Source organism: Ovis canadensis, chromosome 18 (assembly GCF_042477335.2).
Source record: "Ovis canadensis isolate MfBH-ARS-UI-01 breed Bighorn chromosome 18, ARS-UI_OviCan_v2, whole genome shotgun sequence".
In the NCBI taxonomy this organism is placed as follows: domain Eukaryota; kingdom Metazoa; phylum Chordata; class Mammalia; order Artiodactyla; family Bovidae; genus Ovis; species Ovis canadensis.
The window spans coordinates 44,482,139-44,504,004 of NC_091262.1; the positions used below are offsets into that span (position 1 = coordinate 44,482,139).

General features: G+C 38.7%; 1 protein-coding gene across 1 annotated transcript in view; it reads left to right on the forward strand.

The window, feature by feature from the left end:
• The first annotated feature begins 387 nt into the window (after positions 1–387).
• The window catches only part of IREB2 (iron responsive element binding protein 2), a 48,324-nt gene continuing 26,845 nt past the window's right edge, over positions 388–21,866 (forward strand). The window contains exons 1-5 of the mRNA XM_069559933.1: positions 388–580; positions 2,048–2,137; positions 15,945–16,110; positions 19,219–19,356; positions 20,241–20,459. Coding sequence (XP_069416034.1) covers positions 562–580; positions 2,048–2,137; positions 15,945–16,110; positions 19,219–19,356; positions 20,241–20,459 — 632 coding nt within the window. The 5' untranslated portion in view covers positions 388–561. The remainder of the gene's footprint in view (positions 581–2,047; positions 2,138–15,944; positions 16,111–19,218; positions 19,357–20,240; positions 20,460–21,866) is intronic.

Sequence of the window (21,866 nt, forward strand, 5' to 3'; positions counted from 1 at the left end):
GCCTATCAGTCCTACCACCCTTTCCAGAGACCTACAAGCTACACATGTGACAGGTTTAACCTAAAGCTTTATCTTCAGGAGAAAGCGGTTCTCCTTGTTGATTTTCCTAAGAGTTCCAATTCCGACCTTCCTCCTCCTCCACACCGGATACCCTGTAGGAGCCCATACACAGCTGGACCTCACAACAACTGGACACTTGAGGCTACAACTATGTAACAGATCTTTAAGAGGGCAGAGCCAGTGACGCCTACGCCACCGCCTCCCCAGCCTTTTGCCCCAAATAGCGCGAACAGAAGCTACTGCGCAAAGAACAGCCTTCCACCTTGCTCCGCCCCCTCTCTTTCTTTGTTTCCACGTCCGAGGATCTCGCGAGAGTTGGGAGGCAAATCCCGCGAGCTGAGAGCTGGGGCCGGCTGTGCGGCTCTCGCGGTGTTTGCGCGAGACTGCTCTTTTCCTTCCTCCCTTGCCGGTCCGCCTGCTTTCCTCCCCCTCTTCCCCGCCTGGCCTCCCCCTCCTTCCCCCGCGGGCCCCCTCCCCGCAGGGATAATATGGTCTCCGGCGATGGACGCCCCAAGTGCAGGTTAGTTTCGGTCCGCCAACTGGATCTGGCAGTGGAGACGCGCGCTACCCGGGCTCCGAGTTCTTTGCTTCTGTCGCCTGGAGTCGCTTGGCCGGCGCGGGGGCCCTCCGGGCTTAGGTCCTGCTCCCCAGGGGCCTGCCTGCTGGGCCGCACTCTCTGCGCCTAGGCCGCGAGAGCCCGGCCTCTCAGCCCTCGCCCCTCAGCGTGACCCCGCCGGGGACGTTTGCTCCGCCGCTGGCTTTGACCCTTGGCGGCCTCAGCTTGTTGGCGCCGCTGTTGGCTGCCAGGGCTTTCAGATATCCCTTAGTGGCACTAGGGTCGAGGAAAGGCCCACCATCTTCTTCTCCCCGCCCCCATTTGTAAGAGATGAGGATGGGGGCCAGTGTCTCATCGCTTGGGTCTCACGCAGCTAGTTGTTTATTCCGCTGTCCAGACTCGAGCCCCTCCCTCTCTCTCTGCCTCTAGTAGCAGGGTTGGGGGTGGTCAAGGCCGAGCACTGGTCAGCCGGTTCTCTGACCATTTATTGCAAGCTGGGTCTCCTCCCCCACCATCCACCTTCCTCGCTTCCCCTTCAGCAGAAAAAGAAAAACGTTATGTACTCTCAGAAAGTGGGCTGTGCTTATCGCATCTCATTTCAGACCAAGGTCCTAACAGTGTTGGGGGTCCTGCCCACCCACCGCAGTGAGTCTGCACAAAAGATCTCGAGGTTCTGTAACCTCAAGGGTGCCTCTCTGCCACTTCCCCCAAGAACCTTAGAAGCAGGGGCACATTCAAATGAGACCCGTGGGTCCTGGTAGTTAAGCTTCAATTCGTGCATAACCAGAAAGACGGGTCTTTTAGGGAAAATTTGCTATTTTACCCAGATATTTTGTTGTTCACTTTTACCTTTAGGCTTAAGGCCTATTAAAGCCTTATCTGATAAGTTGTTTGGTTTGGTTTTGATTTTGTTCATGGTGTTGAATGCTGTGTAAACGTCTATCTTTTGATTATTTTTAAAAAATCAGTTCTAACATAATTGTGGTGTTCTCAAATTGCCCTGTTTGTATTTACGCAATTTTCAGGACCTGTCTTCACAAACGTGTCAATACATCATTTAAATCATTCTTATTGTCCCTTTCCAGGTATTCTTTATTATCGCCTTTCAGGAGTTAATTATTTTACCAGTTTTTGTTTGACAGTCATGGTTTAGAGTTGTACTGTCCAGTAAAGTGGACACTACGCACGTGTGACTATTTAAATTAATTAAATAAAATTTGAAAGGATTCCTCCGTCACTGTAACCACATTTTAGGTGGTCAGTGGCCCCATGTATCTGATGACCATCTTATTGAACAGCTCAGATACAGAACATTTGTGCCATTGGAGAAAATTCTGTTGGACAAATCTGGTTTCTAGATGTTTTCACTTTGAATAAGGCGCTTTGTAGCAGTGCATAATGAAAGGTTTTTTCTTTTTTTTTTCTTCCCAGGATATGCCTTTGAGTACCTTATTGAAACATTAAATGACAGTTCACATAAGAAGTTCTTCAATGTTCCTAGACTTGGAGGCACCAAGTATGGTAATGCTGCTTACATTTTCCTGGGTTTATTTAGTTTCTAATAATAAAAATGCATTTGTCAAGCTGAGTTGAAGAAATTTTAAATTTATTCCCCCCATGTCATAGTAGGCACACCTACAGTATCTCTAACATTGGGACAACTTTCGTGAGAGGAGGATGTAAGCCCAAACCGTAGCTTCTTATTTTCGGATCTTAAGTTAGTTTCGTAATGATGTTTTTTTTCCCTAAAGAAACTACTAATACATTTTTAAAAACAATAAAAACCTGACTGATGATATTCTAGAGCTATTAAATGTATATTTTAATTTTTCAAGTGAACAGTTCTGACAGTTCTTTACCTACTGTCCTTTTATTAGGAATCATCAGTAGGGCCCACTGATTTGAGTTGTTAACCAGGGCATGGTTTGCCCAGGCTTTGTGCACCAGCCCTCTTGCAGGCTCCTGATTAGGATCAGACCTTTCACTGAAGCCTCGGAAGAGTGAATTTGTCGGAACCCCATAGTATTGGATGAAGCCTTGTCTTTATTAACAACCGAGTAACTTTCTCAACCAGGCCACTAAAGGGAAGACCTGTTTGAAAGAGTAATTTAGATTATTCTTTTCTGACTTTTCAGTGAAAAGAGAAATTAAATGCCAGATCTGTTGTAGTTTTGGAAAGTTTTCTTTACCTTGGGATTTTTTGCATTTGTTTTTTCCCTTCTTGTGTTGGTTAAGATCGCTTTTGATTTTTCTGTAGGTTTTAATGGGGTAAGTGCTCTAGACTGGCAGTATTTTCTTGTGTATTGTGAGCAGATTTAGACATTTTAGAGTGTATTTTGGAGAAGATGCCTGTCTGAGAACTAGGTTGCCATTTAAAAATAAACATTTCACCAAAATCTTTTACTTTGCATGTTTAGTTGCTGTGATTTGAAAGGTTGATCTTTTCTTAGTGCCATGTATTGTTCATTCACATTTATTTTATCTCTTCACTGATGAATTTGTATTAATTTTGAAAAGAGAACAGCTAAGTTGATTGTATACAAGAAAGATCTTTGTTTTTTTCTGCTGTACTTACCTCAGATATCTGGTCTTCCCTTGTGGTTCAGCTGGTAAAGAATTCACCTGCAATGTGGGAGACCTGGGTTTGATCCCTGGGTTGGGAAGATCCCCTGGAGAAGGGAAACGCTACCCACTCCAGTATTCTGGCCTGGAGATTTCCATGGACTATAGTCCATGTCCGACTCTTTTTGACATGACTGAGTGACTTTCACTTACCTCAAATATCTAGTGATTCTGGCCTGGAAATCTCTTAACCCACATTTTATAGCTTAGTAAAGTAAAAGAACATATGTGGGGATGTTTTTTAGTTTTGAGTATAAGTTCTTTCTATAGATAATTTGTGGAAATGTGCCTACTTGAAGATAGCCTGTATTTCCCAAATGCAGGAAATCAAAACAACTATAAAATGCGTTGAGAGAGTGATCAATAATGTAAGAGCTATATTATCTCTGGAAAGTAAGCTGTTGTGAGCATCTGTACATAATTGAATTCCAGGGTTTTTGTAACCATGATAAATATAATAATAGAATGCCTGTATATATAAATGCCTTTAAAACAGAAATTTGGGTTTTATTTATCTGGGGTTAAGATATTATTAATTTTTTTTAATAGAATGGTTACTATGAGAGGTTTATTGTATAGTTACTGAAATAATTTCTTAATGAGTGTTTAATAGGGAATAAAATTTGGAAGAATTGGTTTTGAAAGAAAGGAGAAACTTGAGTAGAAAAACAGAAAAATCCTTGTTGGATTTTTGTGGAGGGACCAAATTGAATGGCCACCCAGACCTGTGCTTAAGAGACATTGCTTTGGTGATCACCCAGAAAAGGCAATGGCAATGCACTCCGGTACTCTTGCCTGGAATATCCCATGGATGGAGGAGCCTGGTAGGCTGCAGTCCATGGGGTCGCGAAGAGTTGGACACGACTGAGTGAGTCCACTTTCCCTTTGGTGATCACCATGGTTCCCGACCACTGTCTTCTCTGCTTCCCACGTTCGGATACCTACCAGGCTGAGAATCATGGTTGTAATGAGTAACTTAATGAAGGGAAAACGTTCTGGCTCTCTTATGTGTTGGGGAGAAAAGATAGTCTAGAACACTCTTCTAAGCTCCCTGCTAACTGTATCAGGAATGCCTGCAGCTGCAAGAACCAAAATCCTCCTGTACAGTTACTCTAACAAATAGGGTTTATTTTTCTCACCTAACAAGAAGTCTGGGTGTGGACATACTGGGATAGTATAGCACCAACATCAGCAGGGACTTAGGCTTTTCCCTTTTTTTCTGTTTGCTTTCATTTTGGGGGTTGCAAATAGTTGTTGTACCTTCAGGCATTATGTACATATTATAAGCAGCTGGAAGGGCAAAACAGGAAGAAAAACCCTCCCCAGGAGCTTGTCTCCTTGGCCAAAATTTTCTCATCTCTCTCAACTTTAAAGCCTGAAAGATTTCGTTTTCTGAAGGGAAAAGTGGTTGGGAATGAGTGGTGAGTGAACTAGCCTAGGCTATCTGACTCACTAACAGTGCTTTCCTTTATTAAGCCTGTTCTTAGATGGAATACAACACAAATTATTTGATTTTTGCTTTTTATTGCCATTTTACCTTTTTGCTTCTCTGGTTGATACTCAATGGATCCTTATGGAAGGGCTTCCCTGGGTGGCTCAGTAGTAAAGAATCTGCCTGCCAGTGCAGGAGATTCAGGTTGGATCCCTGGTCAGGACGATCCCCATTAGAAGGAAATGGCAACCCATTGCAGTATGCTTGAGTGGAAAATCCCATTGTCAGAGAAGCCTGGCAGGCTAGTCCTGCCAGGACTAGCAAACGGGGTTGCAAACGAGTTGGACGCAACTTGGCGACTAAACAACAGTCCTTACAGTAGTGGACACGTCATGCATATTGATCACATTTTAAACTTAATCTCACTAGTGGCAAAATGCTGTTTTAACCATCTGGAGCTGTTTACCTGGCACTCAAGTGCACTGACTACAACCTTAGAAATTTTGAGTGATTTTCTTAAGTAGATCTCTGAATTTGAAAATATACCTGTTCACAGGAAGAGAGCAATCACTGTTGCTTGGAATGGCAGAGGGATTACAGAGGCCAGTTAACACTTGGGGGATTTAGAATGACTGGCAAGCATAATGGAAGACATAAATGAAACTGAGTAAGGAGGAGGGCAGTGAAGACACTGGCCTGGCTCTAGTGAAACATATTTTAGCAAGTGGCTGTTATTGGGCAAGAGGGCTTTCAGGCTGGTATAAAGCCTCAGGCTGCCTTCTTTATCTCATATTATCTCATTCATCTTTCTTTTTTCCTTCCTAATTGCTTCCTTTTTAACCGTAGTACTGCTCAATCCTGTAGTGGAGCTAGGACTTGGTTTTCCAAATCCTACCTTACAATCTCCAAAAGAAAATCTGTATTTAATTTTTTTGGAGAGTTTTTATTGATTATAAGAAGTTAGGTTGGGATTGAAAATCACAGACTGAAACATTATAAGCAGTGTAGAGACAGTTTCATTTTTATGTGCATATACAAATATACATAAATGTGCTACTTTAACAAAAATACAGTGTATATTGTTTTGTAACCTTTTTTAATTTAATATATCATGAACATCTTTCTCTGTCATTGAATACAAGTATCCCTTGCTCTGAATCTGTGTGGTTTATGAACCAGGGAGTGTGAGTTTTGAGTAGAAAGGGTTATATACACTTTTCTACAGCTTCTCAGGGCTGCACAGTATTGCCTATATGAAAGCCTCATGGTTTAGTTACCAGATATTTGAATATTGAAGTTGTTACCATCTTTTCTCTATTTATAAACAAAGTTATGTGTGAGGTAGTTAAGTTTTGATGCCAGCTCATTATATAGTGTTATTGGATTGACATTATTGTTTCCTCCATCCCCATCAAGTACTTTCTTTTTCACTTTTACTGTAAATGTACTGTCTCTTCCAGTCTTTGCCCTTCAGTCAGTATAAGGAACAAAAACTCACTTAACTCAGAATAAATCTTTCTTCACTTGAGCTAGTGGATGTCTGTTCTCTGCTACCAAAAGCACCCAATCTAGAACAGAAACTATCTACAAAAGCACAGTTAAAACCAACAGACCACTGGACAAGATGTGAAAGCATTCAAGAAAGAGGATGCTGTAAGCAGTTTCCAGACATCCAGTGGCAAAGGGAGGAAGCTCAGTCAGGCCTCCCGGGAACTAGAATTTCTCAGCCCGAGGCTGCTCCTTCTCTCTATGCTTGTTGCTTTGTGAGTGTCTGCTCCCAGTCTTCTCTCTCTGTAGCCCACTTTGCTTACTGGTATTGTGTAATAGCCAGTATTGCCGCTGCCAGCCCTCTCTGTGTTATGCTGGGCTTACCAGCCCGCTACGACTATATCTCTAGATGACTTTTTCACCTATTGTTTTAACCTAACAGTTAACTTGTAGCATGACTGGGCAAATCAGACATCTGTTGCTGGTCAGTTATCTTACTGACAGAAGCACAAGTCCTTGTTTTCTAATCCTGTCTCTTCCATGGACTCTGGAAAGGGCAGTAAGTTGGGTAAGCAATGAAATAGTTTGCTTATAATGTTTATACACAAGGCGTAACTTTCTAAGGATTACCTTTACCTAATGTGATTCTATTCCATCTCTAACCATGCATTCACCAATGTTCCACATTTTGTCCAGTGGTCTGTTGGTTTTAACTGTGCTTTTGTAGATAGTTTCTGTTCTAGATTGGGTCCTTTTGGTAGCAGAGAACAGACACCCACTAGCTCAAGTGAAGAAAGATTTATTCTGATATTACAGAGTTCCCAGGCAATGAAAGGTGGCAGTGGGCCTGGAATTAAGAGAGCTCTTTAATTTTCCTCTCAGTGCTTCAGGTTCCTGACCCCTCTCCGCTCCTCTGCTCTCTCTACTTCACTGCAGACAAGCTGCCTCTGCTTGCTACATTTATACATGGCACCTCTGTCTAGCTTAGTGCTTAACAACTGTCTGGTTCAGTCTGTCCTGACTGCAAATTCCTGAGAGAGGAATCTAATTGTCCTAGTGTATTTTTTCCACTAGGCCATTGGTCATTGACCTGCCAACGGGTTGGCTCTTGCTTCAGTGCTATAGCCAGGGAGGTAATGGGACACTGAGCACTCTCCATTCCATGGCTGGCAGTTGGGACAGGCACGATGAAGTCCGCCTTCGATGTTAGCAGATAGTGCAAGATCACATGCTTACCAGAGCAGATGAGAAGAGTGAGTTTGCTTGTACCTTTGTCAATAATAGATACTGTGTGTCTGGTTTTCTCTACCTTTGTCAGTGAGTGCCAAGAAAAAATCTTCAAGAAGCAGGAATCTGTTTTCTCTTTCCGCCTTCTTAGGTGCTCCATAGCAAAATTAAAACAACCGCAAAGGTCAGAGTTGTTTATTGGAAATCAATCCCATCCAGCCTGGTACTGGTTAGAGAGAGAGAAACAATACCTTGACTATTGAGACATGGGAGTGAGTTAATCCTGTTGCAAAATCACTGTTGTTGAACCACCTCTTAGACCTGGGGTTACAGGGGCTTCTAAAACAGTTTCTTAATTGTTTCTCCAGGCTCCTGACCTTGAACAGGGATTTTAGGTTTACCCTAAAGCTACTCAAGCAGGTTCTTACCAGTCCCCTTGCTCTCTTAGTCTGGACTCCAAAGATACCCTCCATGAGGCTTTAGGCAGGCCTAGAGTGTTTGAGTTGGAGAAGGCAATGGCACCCAACTCCAGTACTCTTGCCTGGAAAATCCCATGAACTGAGGAGCCGGGTAGGCTGCAGTCCATGGGGTTACAAAGAGTTGGACACAACTGAGCGACTTCACTTTGACTTTTCACTTTCACGCATTGGGGAAGGAAATGGCAAGCCACTCCAGTGTTCTTGCCTGGAGAATCCCAGGGACGGGGGAGCCTGGTGGGCTGCCGTCTATGGGGTCGCACAGAGTCGGACATGAAGCGACTTAGCAGCAGCAGCAGGAGCAGCAGAGTGTTTGAGTAATTTCTCCTTGCTTCAGTCTTCAGTATATTACTCTTTCATATTTAGTTTACCTAAAGCCTATTGTTAATACTGGTATCTTCTATGGGTAATTTCTCCATCTCCTGTTTAAACCTGGAATGATCACTTTTGAGAAATAACAAAACCCTTTTACATTATCTGTCTTCACCACATTGCTTTGTGGTTGGCAGGGAAGATAGTTTTATGCAGATAAAGAAAATTAGACTAAAAATCTGAATAAATTGCCTAAGGTCACATATATTCTAAGTGAGAAGATTTAGTCTTAGACTTGTATCTTCTGATTTCAGACCAGTGTCCACGCCCCCTTAATACCATTCTGTTTCCCAATTTAATGGCATTAATAAAGTGCTAGTTAGTGTTTATTATTTACTATATTCACTCTAAGATAAGTTTTGTTATTATCCACTTGGCCAAGGTATCACTGCTAAGTATTACGTAATGAGTGGTGGAGGAAAAATTTGAACAGAGACCTGTGAATCCAAAGCCTGTTTGTGTAAAACTGCTGTGCTGGGGGTTGTATGCTCACATGCTTGTGCTTATAGGACTGTAGAGGCACCATATACAAGCCAAGTGGCTCTGGCTGTAATTGTGTTAAACTGGAGAGCAGATGCCCTATATAAAGGAGTCACTGCTACTCAGTTCCAGCAAAAAAATATGAGATTGGAGTTATAAAATTTTCTCTTTATCTTAAGGAGCCTGAAGTTTTGGTTTTCCTGTAAAAAAAATCTCTAATATTTCAGTGTTGGCAGTTAAACTTTAAAATGTTAAAACTCTGTAAAACAAAACGTTATCTGTAAGCCAGTTTCTGAGCCCGGCACTGAGAAATGCATTACATTGCCTAATCTTGGTAGCAGCCACTTAACCTTGAGTGGTAAGATCTGCAGTCCTGGAGACGCTTTTCGTCAGCTGCCTCCCATGTAAAACAGCAGGCCTCAGCATCTTTTTTTTAAAGGCTGAACCACCTCTTAGATCTTCTACTGAGTAATTGATCAAAAGGATATCTATTGTTATCAGTTCATTTCTGAAGTATGATAACCCACATTATTGTACTTTTTCAGTTTAAATCACAAGCTTGTTCTGGTTCCCCAGTGTCTTTTTGATTACCTGTCCTTAAAGGATTAGCTTTCCAGATTGATAGGATTCTAAAAATTCCTGGTTAGAAGAGGTGGCATTAATCCAGCCCAGTTTTCTGCTTGGTGCATGTATCTCTCAACAACCCTGTTTAATTCATTCAGTTAACATGGAGTACTAACATGTTCCTGGAGAGTGAAAGATGGATAAGATGGTATCTTTGTGCTTAAGAAAGCGCACAGTTTAGTAATGGAAAGGGAAATTTAATATAAATAATTATTAACTGTGATACAAGAGTAACTGTAAGATGTAAGGAAATGCTGTATTATATGTTACTGTAAGACTGACAGAATACCCAAGGAACAACGGACTGGAAGGGAGTCAGATCACTGGAGAAGTTGTGGTTTAGCTCATTAGATAGCAGAGATGTTTGCTGGTTTGGTCAGGCTGGAGCTGGTCTGGAGTTGCTGTACAAGCAGTAGGCCATCCTCGAGTTCAGGCAGGGGACTGGGCAAACCGCATCTGGTGGTGTGGATGTGTACGGAGACAACAGGTACTGGAGAGGGCAAGAGTCCTTCAGGGTCATGGGACACATGGGGGCTGCAGAAGCAGCAGCTGCTCATTGTGTGACCCTCCAGGCAGCTTTCAGGGAAAGTGCAGCATATTCCGAGAGATAGTAGACAGAGGAGCCTTGGCATGGGGTCCATGGGGTCGCAAAGAGTTGGACATGACTTAGTGACTTAACAACAACAAAGGAGTAGAGGTTGGCCAGGAAACCAAAACAGGGCTGCCAGAAAATGTTAAGAACTGTAAGGGAGCGAACAGTTTGCTCTCCTTGCAAGTTAAACTGACAGTCTCATAAATGCTGGCAGAAGACAAAACTGTTGGATCAGAGACAATGGATAGTTTATTACCCATAGCAAAGCAGTATGCTTGGTACCAGCATTTGTTGAAGAAGGTCAGGTAAAACCTGCACACGAGGTTGTGTTAAAGAAGAAGAAACCTGACTTAGGGAACCCAGATCTTTTACAGCGGACGGTAGCATGCCTGCCCTTTACTCCAGTAAGTGACACTATCTTTATCTCCCAAGGCTAGTCATTATATTAACATCTTTTTAAAAACAGTCTGGAACAAAGCCAATCATTGCTTCTGCTTGCAAGTGGTGCAGAAATGTGAGCTAGGAGACGTGGAGAATGGTATTGTGAAAGTCAGTAGAAAAAGAATGTTTCAAGGAGGAGGAAATCGTTAGCTTCGTTGAATATTATAGAGAGGATATCGGAATTCTAGTTAGAACTCTTTCATTGATATTTTGAGAAATCAGATTGGTCTGGGCTGAAGTATAGAAGTATAAGATGAAATGTGTAGGAAAGTGGACATTGGGAATATGAGGGACTCAAAAACCTTGGTTAAGAGTGAAGAAAGAAGTACTTGGAAACTGTGTGTGTGTACTTGTGTACACAAGTTTGTATGAAACTGGAGCTAGGAACTTTAAATGCTGATGGGAAAAATCCAGTTGAAGGATAGAAAAGAAGAAAGGTGAGAAAATTGTTAGACTCATCTCAAATGAGTCCTAACGTGTAACTGGGAATTGCGTACAGAGCTCCTGTAGAAAGTTGGCATTTAGTAGGAGGAGGTCCATAGCTGCCTTCTTAATTGGGAAAGGGATAAATCCAGAGGTATCTAGGCTTATGTGTAAAGCAGGAAAAAGCCAAGGTAGCTACTCTCTGCTGTTAGGGCTCTGGAGTACCCACCTATAGATATACTTTAAGGATTAATATTATAGTTATAATTTTGGTTAAAACAATATTCAGTCAGTTCAGTTCAATCGCTCAGTCGTGTCCGACTCTTTGCGACCCTATGAATCGCAGCATGCCAGGTCTCCCTGTCCATCACCAACTCCCAGAGTTCACTCAGACTCATGTCCATCGAGTCGGTGATGCCATCCAGCCATCTCATCCTCTGTCGTCCCCTTCTCCTCCTGCCCCCAATCCCTCCCAGCATTAGAGTCTTTTCCAATGAGTCAACTCTTTGCATGAGGTGGCCAAAGTATTGGAGTTTCAGCTTGAGCATCAGTCCTTCCAATGAACACCCAGGGCTGATCTCCTTTAGGATGGACTGGTTGGATCCCCTGCAGTCCAAGGGACTCTCAAGAGTCTTCTCCAACACCACAGTTCAAAAGCATCAATTCTTCGGCACTCAGCTTTCTTCAGTCCAACTCTCACATCCATACATGACCACAGGAAAAACCATAGCCTTGACTAGACAGACCTTTGTTGGCAAAGTAATGTCTCTGCTTTTGAATATGCTGTCCAGGTTGGTCATAACTTTCCTTCCAAGGAGTAAGCGTCTTTTAATTTCATGGCTGCAGTCACCATCTGCAGTGACTTTGGTACTTATAAATATTCTCAACCAGTCCATGTAGTAAATTATGGTTGCATCTCATTTCTCCTACAACATTGTATATTTTTTTCTGTAATTAATGATTGTCCTTTTTTGTTTGCTTAGTTTTCTGTGTCCTTATCAATAATTCATCTCCATGCTTTCCAGAAGAACTAAACTCCTGGTATAACCAAGTAATCTATCAGTGAATTTTTTTCCCTATCTCTTGGCAGCATACCATCTGGACTTCATTTTCTGCTGCATTTGAGGCTGACCACACTGTGGCTTACTTACAGTGCTGCCCTAGAAGAGTCTCTGCTTTTTCCTATGTTAGACTGTTTCCTAAATTCCATGATTTTTTATTCTCCACTTCCTTATTTTATAGACCATATCCTGATAGCTTCCTACAAAAGGGTGCCTGAGAAGTGTGTTTTTGAGACCTTGACTAAATTTTTTTTTTTTTTTCATTTCTCACTGCTTGGCTTTTTTCTTTTTTAAAACTTTTTATTTTGTATTGGAGTATGTATAGCTGATTAACAATGTTGTGATAGTTTCAGGTGGACAGCAAAGGGACTCAGCCATACATGGACATGTATCCATTCTCCCCCAAATTCCCCTCCCATCCAGGCTGCCACATAACATTGAGCAGAGTTTCCTGTGCTGTACAGAGACCTTGCCTAATTAATCAATAGTTCACCGATTTACAGATTTCTAGGTGGAAAGTTATTTTCATGTGGAACTTTGAAGGGATTTTGCCTTCTGGTTTTCGACATTCCTCTTTCATCGTAGGCTACCCTGATTCCTCGTCTTTGTTTCTGATCGCCTTTTCCTTTTGTGGGCATTTAGTTCCGGCTTTCTCTGTTCTGCTCAGTCTGTTACCAGTCAATTAAGGACTATCTTCCAAAATTTTGTTAGCTTTGCTTCTGTTTCTTTGTTCTTGTGGGTTTATAACTTTCTTTACTGTTAACCCTAGTGGATTTCAGGAGAGAGTGGAGATAATTACTGGTGTTTATTTTACCGTATTTTGCTAGTAATCTGACAAAATGCTTTTTATGAAGACACTTGAAACAAAAAATATTCCTGAGGAGATTATTTTTCCAGAATAATTAACCAAAGTTAATTTTATGTATTGGCTTCTGTGATAATATTTTACTTCTTGTTATTTCCAAATGCTCTGTCGTAAAAATGTCCCCTCTGTAATTCCTCTTGGTTTGGGGGGGCTTCGTTATTTTTGATTGAGGAAAAATGGAAATGAATATTTGTTAAGTACTTACTGTTTGTCATATGTTTGTTTGAGGATTTTACCTGTACTAGATAGATGATGAAGTAAGGTATTCTTCACATCTGCTATGTAGCTGGCATCCCCATTTTAAATGAGAAAATGCATCAATTTGAGTCACTTTCCAAAAGTCATACCTATTGCAGATGGCAAAGAGTGGTTTTGAATTTAGTATTTCTGATTATGTAGTCCGTTATCCTCTTTACTTACAACTTTATTATGCTTTAATGTATTTGTGTTAAAATTTTCAAGCATAAAAGTAGGGAGAAAATAGCATAATAACCCACCATGTGTTTGTCAGTCAGTTGTCAACATTTGTCAATCTTTTGTTTCAAATATTCCACCTTTTTAAAAAATATGTAAACGTACTTCAGTATATATCTCTGATGTACAAAAGGACTTGTAACCAACAAAATTAACAGTAATTCTTTATTATGCTCTAAAACCCAGTCCATATTCACATTTCTCTGGTTTAATGTGAATTCCCTGGTATAGATATATTCTTATATAAATGTATAGATATATTCTTATATATTTATATAAGAAATATATACATGTTGGTTTAGTCACACAGTATCCAAATAGGGTCCACACATAGCACTTGGTCTTTGTGTTTCTTAAATCTCTTTTAATCAAAATATTCATCCTCCTTTTTCCATGCCATTTTTATGTTGAAAAAAAAAAAAACAGGTTCTTTGTTCTGTAGAATGTACTACATTGTAGATTTGATTGCTTCTTCTGGTTTCACTTTATTGTTGTACTATCTCCCATGATTCTTGGTAACTGGATGTTTGATTAGATTCAGGTTTATTTATGTTTGTGTTATTTTTGCAAAGAATATTTCATAGTTGGGGGCTTGTATTTCTTGTTAAATCAAGAGGCATTTAACATCTATAATGTCCTACTTTTGGTGATGCTGAGTTGGGTATAATTGTTCTCAGCTTGATCTATCCATTATAAGTTCCCCATTCATATATTACCTCATGATTTTATCATCCACTTATGATCCTTGTATAGATCTATTATTTTGTTAGATGCTTCACATTGGTGATTTTTCTGATTATATCACTGCCCTTCTACATTTATTAGCTGTAATTCTTCTGTTACAAGAAACTTTCTCTTCTTAACTATTTTGTTACTTGAAATCAGGAGGGAATGACAGTCTATTTTCCCTTCTTTGTCAGTTTTCAGAGTATGCTCTGTAGCAAAAGAGTCATTATGAACTAAGGGCTATTTATATATTTGATATATTTTAATGTGTTACAGTCATTACTCATTTTATTGCTCAGATTGACCCATAAGTGTCCCTATTAGTTTTTGATAACTTCTTTGGTTTCTGATACCAAATGTTCCAGGCTCATTTTGTGCATGTCCTTTCCCAAATATGGAACCAATCATTTCTGCAAGAAACCCTTGTTTTTTGTTTTTTTTTTTTAAATGGGAAATAATATTTAGAAACAGCAGGCTGAGTTGCTAGCGGTTCATTACTATTGGATTGTCATCGTTTAGGCATTTTCATTGATCAGAGGTAAGCAATACATGTTCTTTTTAAAGAAAAAATCATGAATTTGTACTGATAATACAATTAAAATATAAGGTTTTTTCTTTTTTTTTTAACTTAGCTACTCTGATTTTACACTTGTGTCATTACTCTCAGATCTTGGTTCTCAACCATAGTAACAATGGTAAAAAGAAAGTAACTTTTTACTTTCTTCTCATATATATGAGAACTTCAAAATTGCAGATATCAATACTAATGACTGAATATAATTTTTTCTTTGTGGATCTTTTTGCCCCTAGTATATGTCCCGCTAGGTAGATGCAACCAAAATACTGTGTGGAATACATACTGAGTTCTTTTAGTTTATCTTTTCATTGTTCTTTCTGGGAGGGGTGTACATTATTACATTTTTAATATATAATATTTTAAGTTATATATAATACACTTAAATTATAATTTTTAATTTTATATTTAACACAATCATATTCTTATACTTGCTTTTTTACTCTTACTGTAAAGATATATGTTATAACATGGTTTTGCATTAATTTTCACTTAATGATATAGTCTGGAGATCACTTCTTAGCGTTTAGAGATGATCATTCCTTTAAATAGCTGCATAGTAATCTGTTGTGTGGGTTACCATGGCTTAGCATAATTCCTTAATTTCGTACTGATTCAGTCTTTCCTTTCAGTACTAAGGAAATACTTTCAAGTGGCAAAATCTGTTGTGAGAATTTAATATGATCAAAAATTTTTTAAATATTGAAATTTATTTCTCTCGAGTATTCTTAAACTAGTAATAAGAGTTAAATGACAATTTTCATGAAATTAATTTTGCTCACCTAAGCATGTTGATTTATTTTTAAACCTTAACTATTTTTGATAAAGATTCTTTTAAATTTATTACAAACTATTAACCATTTTTTAACATAATAGACATGTTTTCATCATTGTATTTATTCTAATTAGCTGTGCTTTTCAGTTTTTCTGTGTCTTTCCTGAATTAAGTATTTGTCAATCTTATATGCCCAAGTTAGTGCAGCTCTTGTATAAAGGTTTTCTTTAAATAATTGATTTTTCAGTTATTTTATTAAAGTATAGGTGAAGGCTTTATCTCTGCTTTTTCAGGGCCTCAGCTTACATATAGGAAAGTCAAATTTATAGAAAGCCTCATATTAACAAGAATGGTGTTTCACTTCCTGTTTACTGGATTAAAAACTTTTTTTATATTGAAATATTGATTTCCAGTATTTTGTTGGTTTCAGGTATACACAGAGTGATTCAGTTATATATATGTTTCAGATTATATTCCATTGTAGTTTATTGTATGATATTGAACATAATTCCCTGTTCTCTAAGGCAAATCCTTATTTCTTATTGACTAAAATTTTTTAAATTGAGAAACAATACATCTGTGTCTTTACCTGACACAGATGTATTGCTATTATAATTTTTACAACATGTAGTAAAGATTATTCCCTTATTAATAGTAATATTTTCTCTTGAATCAGATGTTCTGCCTTACTCAATACGGGTCCTCTTGGAAGCTGCTGTGCGAAATTGTGATGGCTTTTTAATGAAAAAGGAAGATGTTATGAACATTTTAGACTGGAAAACCAAACAGAGCAATGTTGAAGTGCCCTTTTTCCCTGCCCGTGTTCTTCTTCAAGATTTTACGTGAGTAGTAGGTTTATTTTTCATGATGAATTTTCAGAGTGCTTTCTTTCTAGAATCATACTCCCAGATGTCTCTTAATTGTGAAGATTCATTTATAAATTTTAAAATTTCCCTTCTCTAAACTAAAGCTTCAGCAATATGTGAACCATGAACTTCCAGATGTTCAAGCTGGTTTTAAAAAAGGCACAGGAATCAAATTGCCAACATCTGCTGGATCGTGGAAAAAGCAAGAGAGTTCCAGAAAAACATCTATTTCTGCTTTATTGACTATGCCAAAGCCTTTGACTGTGTTGTACACAATACACTATGGAAAATTCTGAAAGAGATGATGGGGATACCAGACCATCTGACCTGCCTCTTGAGAAACCTATATGCAGGTCAGGAAGCAACAGTTAGAACTGGACATGGAACAACAGACTGGTTCCAAATAGGAAAAGGAGTACGTCAAGGCTGTATATTGTCACCCTGCTTATTTAACTTCTATGCAGAGTGCATCATGAGAAACGCTGGACTGGAAGAAGCACAAGCTGGAATCAAGATTTCTGGGAGAAATATCAATAACCTCAAATATGCAGATGACACCACCCTTATGGCAGAAAGTGAAGAGGAACTAAAAAACCTCCTGATGAAAGTGAAAGAGGAGAGTGAAAAAGTTGGCTTAAAGCTCCACATTCAGAAAACGAAGATCGTGGCATCCGGTCCCATCACTTCTTGGGAAATAGATGGGGAAACAGTGTTAGACTTTATTTTTTTGGGCTCCAAAATCACTGTAGATGGTGATTGCAGCCATGAAACTAAAAGACACTTACTCCTTGGAAGGAAAGTTATGACCAACCTAGATAGCATATTCAAAAGCAGAGACATTACTTTGCCAACAAAGGTCCATCTAGTCAAGGCTATGGTTTTTCCAGTGGTCATGTATGGATGTGAGAGTTGGACTGTGAAGAATGCTGAGCGCCAAAGAATCGATGCTTTTGAACTGTGGTGTTGGAGAAGACTCTTGAGAGTCCCTTGGACTGCAAGGAGATCCAACCAGTCCATCCTAAAGATCAGCCCTGGGTGTTCATTGGAAGGACTGATGCTAAAGCTGAAACTCCAATACTTTGGCCACGTCGTGCTAAGAGTTGATTCATTGGAAAAGACCCTGATGCTGGGAGGGATTGGTGGCAGGAGGAGAAGGGGATGACAGAGGATGAGGTGGCTGGATGGCATCACCGACTCGATGCACATGAGTTTGAGTGAACTCCGGGAGTTGGTGATGGACAGGGAGGCCTGGCATGTTGCAATTCATGGGGTCGCAAAGAGTTGGAGATGACTGAGACACTGAACTGAACTGAAACTAAAGCAATGTGTCTCACTTGTGTAGTAAGTCAGAGCAGGAGAAATATCGTATGACATCCCTTATAAGTGGAATCTAGGAAGAAATGATACAAATGAACTTAGAAGCAGACTCAACAAACTTAGAGAACAAACTTACAGTTGCTTTGGGATAGACATATGTACACTGTGTGTTTGAAATGGATAATCAGTAAGGACCTACTGTATAGCACATGGAACTCTGCCCAATGTTATGTGTAACCTGGATGAGGGAAGTTTGGGGGAATGGATATATATACACACACACACATGCATATATATCCCTTCACTGTTATATATCTGGATATATATATATATCACTGGATATATATATATATATATATATATATATATATATATATATATATATATATCACTGTTGTATATCTGGATATATCCCTTTACTGATATATATCCCTTCACTGTTCTCTCCATTGTTAATCGGCTATATTCCAGTGCTAAATTAAAAGTTTTTTCAAAAAATTAGACGCTTATTTTCCTGTAGCCATTTATTTTAAAAACTGCTTCTACCTAACTGCCTACTTGTCACTGCAATAGGCTACTTGTCCTAGCCAATAGGCTTCTCAGACTTAATATATCCTAAACATCATTGCCCAGTCCCCTCACGTATTCCTTTCCAGGTTTTTTCTATCATAATGAATGATGCTCTTTAGAGCAAAAATCTAGAAGTTAACCTTCCTTCCGCTCTTTCCTTCATACATAATCCAGTCTATTAGCAGGTTCTGTGAGCTGTACCTTTGAAGTACACATGTTCTGAATCCAAATTCTTTTTACCATCTACACCTCTGTTGTTCTGATCCTAACCCCATTCTCACTTCTGGACTATGACTATAATAGTCTCTGAACAAGTATCCCTGCTTCCACACTTGAAATGGATAGTTTTATCTTTTCACAGTAGATGGAGTGACTTGGTTAAAAAATGTTGATAAAGTTCATATCATTCCTTCATTCTCCAGTAGGCTTCCATCACACTTAGAATAAAATCTGAAGTCTTTACCATAGCTTGAAAGACTTTGCCTAATTTGGGTGTCTAAGAATTATTTATTGGAAGACTTAACCATTAGCTGAGTTTTGAAGAAGGCGTAGGAGTTAGCTAGACAAATAACATTTTCTTTACCCACTCACCTATATCTGGTTAATATGTTACTTCTCTGTGTACCCTGTGTGTGCTGCTACTGTAGTACTTAAAATACTCTTCTGTAATTGCTACTGTCTTTCCTACCAATTCCTTGAGAACAGTTACTCTCCCTTATTTATTTAGCCTTGTACCCTTGGTGTCTAGCACCTCAAAGTCATTTGGCAAATGCTTGTTATATAGTTGGCTGGAGATACGTATGCAGATACAGATCTATCTGTAGATTCGTATGTTTAGTGGATAACTTTGGAGACAAGGCACTGGGAGTGAAGGGGCTGGAGCTGGGGAGAAGGGATGGGATATCTTAAAATTTAAGACAAGGAAAAGGACTCCATCAGCAGTTTCTTTGAAGTTATCTTTGCCTCTAAGAATCATCTGTTGTATTATCTTTGGCACATTACCTTTTAGCACTCAAGTTCTCAGACAATATTTAATATTCTCATTAAAGTAAGCTACATATAACTTTGGATACATTATCAAACATGAATGCAAACTAAAAAGGGATACTTTTTAAATTTAAAAATAAATAAATGCATATTAGTCACTTGAGCATATATAAAAGAAGACTTAGAAGTTAATTGTTTCTTATTTTTTAGTGGAATACCGGCAATGGTGGATTTTGCTGCTATGAGGGAGGCAGTGAAAACTCTTGGAGGTGACCCTAAGAAAGTCCATCCTGCCTGTCCAACAGATCTCACGGTTGACCATTCCTTGCAAATTGACTTCAACAAATGGTACTTTAATACGGATATTTATAAAAACAGACATGCAAGTTGATTGCCAGCCAGTCCGCTAGGAGTATATGGTATAGAGGAAAGGGAATAGAGGTAATTTGTGCCAGAGTAAAGTTTGCAACATTTAGTACTGACTAATATACAAAAAGAAAAACTGGTGAAAATTGATGGATTGGTGAAATTTATATTTAAGTCTGAGTTTAAAGTGATTTTCCTATTTGTGTATTTTGCTGCCATTTTTATAGAAGTGTACAAGCCTAGAATCTGTTTTCCAAAGAGTGAGTATCTGAATAAAGCCTTCATTTCCTTTTTGTTTTTTAATTTCCCTTCCAGAGAGACTCTAAAGATATGAGCCATGGACGTCTTTAATTGTATTAAGTTGGTGATTGGAAACACTGAGCTTACTACAGTTGTATTTTCCTTCCACTGAAATAAATTTTCTTACATTTAAATGATCCTTTTGATCAAAATCAAACTAGAGAAGACATGATTATGTTTTCATGCACCAGCTTATTTAGCTTCCCTGGAGTAATGGAATAAGACAATTTATTAAAGTTTTTGCTGTAGGTTAAACTCTGGATCCCAGATTCTTTTAAGTTGTTAGATGGGGGAAAAGATCAGTTTTGCTACTTGCCAAAAGTTATTGTAGGAAAATGATTTTAATGGGCATTTAGAATTATTTTTTTAGTTGTCATAAATTAACTCCCGTCCTTCTTTTTGTAATCTGAGATTTGCTTTTGAAACCTGATTTAAATGATACTTCAGCCTTTGAATAACATTCAGTTGTTACTTCCAGATAGCATTGCTGGTGTGTGCTTTTTGAAGAGCTAAATTTCTGTCACTTTTAAATGGTTTTATTTTGTCTTTCTTTTTTGGAATGATAGTGCAATACAGAATGCTCCAAATCCTGGAGGTGGTGACCTACAGAAAGCAGGAAAGCTCTCTCCACTTAGAGTGCAGCCTAAGAAGCTTCCCTGCAGAGGCCAGACTACCTGCCGAGGATCGTGTGATTCTGGAGAACTAGGCCGAAACTCAGGAAAATTTTCTTCGCAGATTGAAAACACACCCATCCTATGTCCTTTTCATTTGCAACCAGTGCCTGAGTATGACATGTTTTTTAAAATATTTGTTAGTGCCAAGTTATTTTTCAGTTCTCCTTCTCCTCCTGATCCCAGTTACATTGCCTTCATATTTATTGTGCTTCCTGTTGTACTGAAAGAAGCAAAGATAACTAAAATGGTAGTCTCCAAATACCATAATCTATTTCTGTTTCTTCAGAAGAAAACTTTTAAGAATTTTCTATAAATATATTTAATTTTTATAACTAATGTAGGCAGAGATATATCTTAAACTAGTTTTTTATTTTAGTGAATTTATACCATCACTCATATGCTCATTATTCATTCACATTTCTTTTGTCGAAATCCCTACTTATATTTTTAGCTTTATTTTCCTTCTAGGAGATTTCTTATTCTTTCTTATTGCATTGGGACCTCTGTGTTAAGAATATTCTCATTATCACATGTCACAGACTTACTGAGCTATTTTAGATAAGCAGTTTCCTAAATGGTACCATGAAAAGTAGTAAAGCAGCCTGGAAAAGAATCCTATTCAAGAGTTGGTTAAATTTCCTACTATGTAATTTTTTCAAAGTAATAAAAGCTCTGTGATATGTTTTCATATACTATAAAGTTTCCAAAGTCTTCAAGAGTTATGTTGTTTGTCCCATTGTTATTACACTGTCAAATCTTTTAAAGGTTAGTTAAAAATAACTTAGACTTTTTCAGGTTTAAAAAATTTATCAAATATAAGGTATGCTGCTGCTGCTGCTGCTAAGTCGCTTCAGTCGTGTCCGACTCTGTGCGACCCCATAGACGGCAGCCCACCAGACTGCCCTATCCCTGGGATTCTCTAGGCAAGAACACCGGAGTGGGTAATTTAAGGTATAGGTTAAGGATATTGTGAATGCATATTTCATCATAATTGCCAGATAGTAACATTTAAGTCATTTGTCCCTAAACTGGATCTTTCAAGTTCTAGGTGGTTCTCAGTTTTGTGCTCGGTATTGTTGTAAAACCTTGGGTTATAAGTGACCTCAGATGCTTTTCCTAAGAATTGAGTATAATCTGTGGGTCCTTTGCTATGTCAGTTCTGTGTAAGTATTCTGTTCCTCTTACCTAATTTTCCTGGTTTTTAGGGACTTGTTGAACTTTTGAGATTGATGTTTCTTGTTTAGAAATTAATTTTCTGAAAAGGAAAATTTATTGATTCAAAAAACCATTGATTTTTCTTGGTTATCTTTTTATAAATGGTATGAAGCCCTAAGGTGGTATGTTTTTATTTCTAAAAATCCAATATGGTGTAACATTTCTGTTTAATTTCAACTCAAAATTGTGAAATATTAAGACTAGATATTATCTCTTGCTGTATGAAAATAGTAACTCTTTTCATGTGCTTTAATGCATCAGTGAAGTATTATAGACAAAAAATGGAGGGGTAGACAGTTCAGA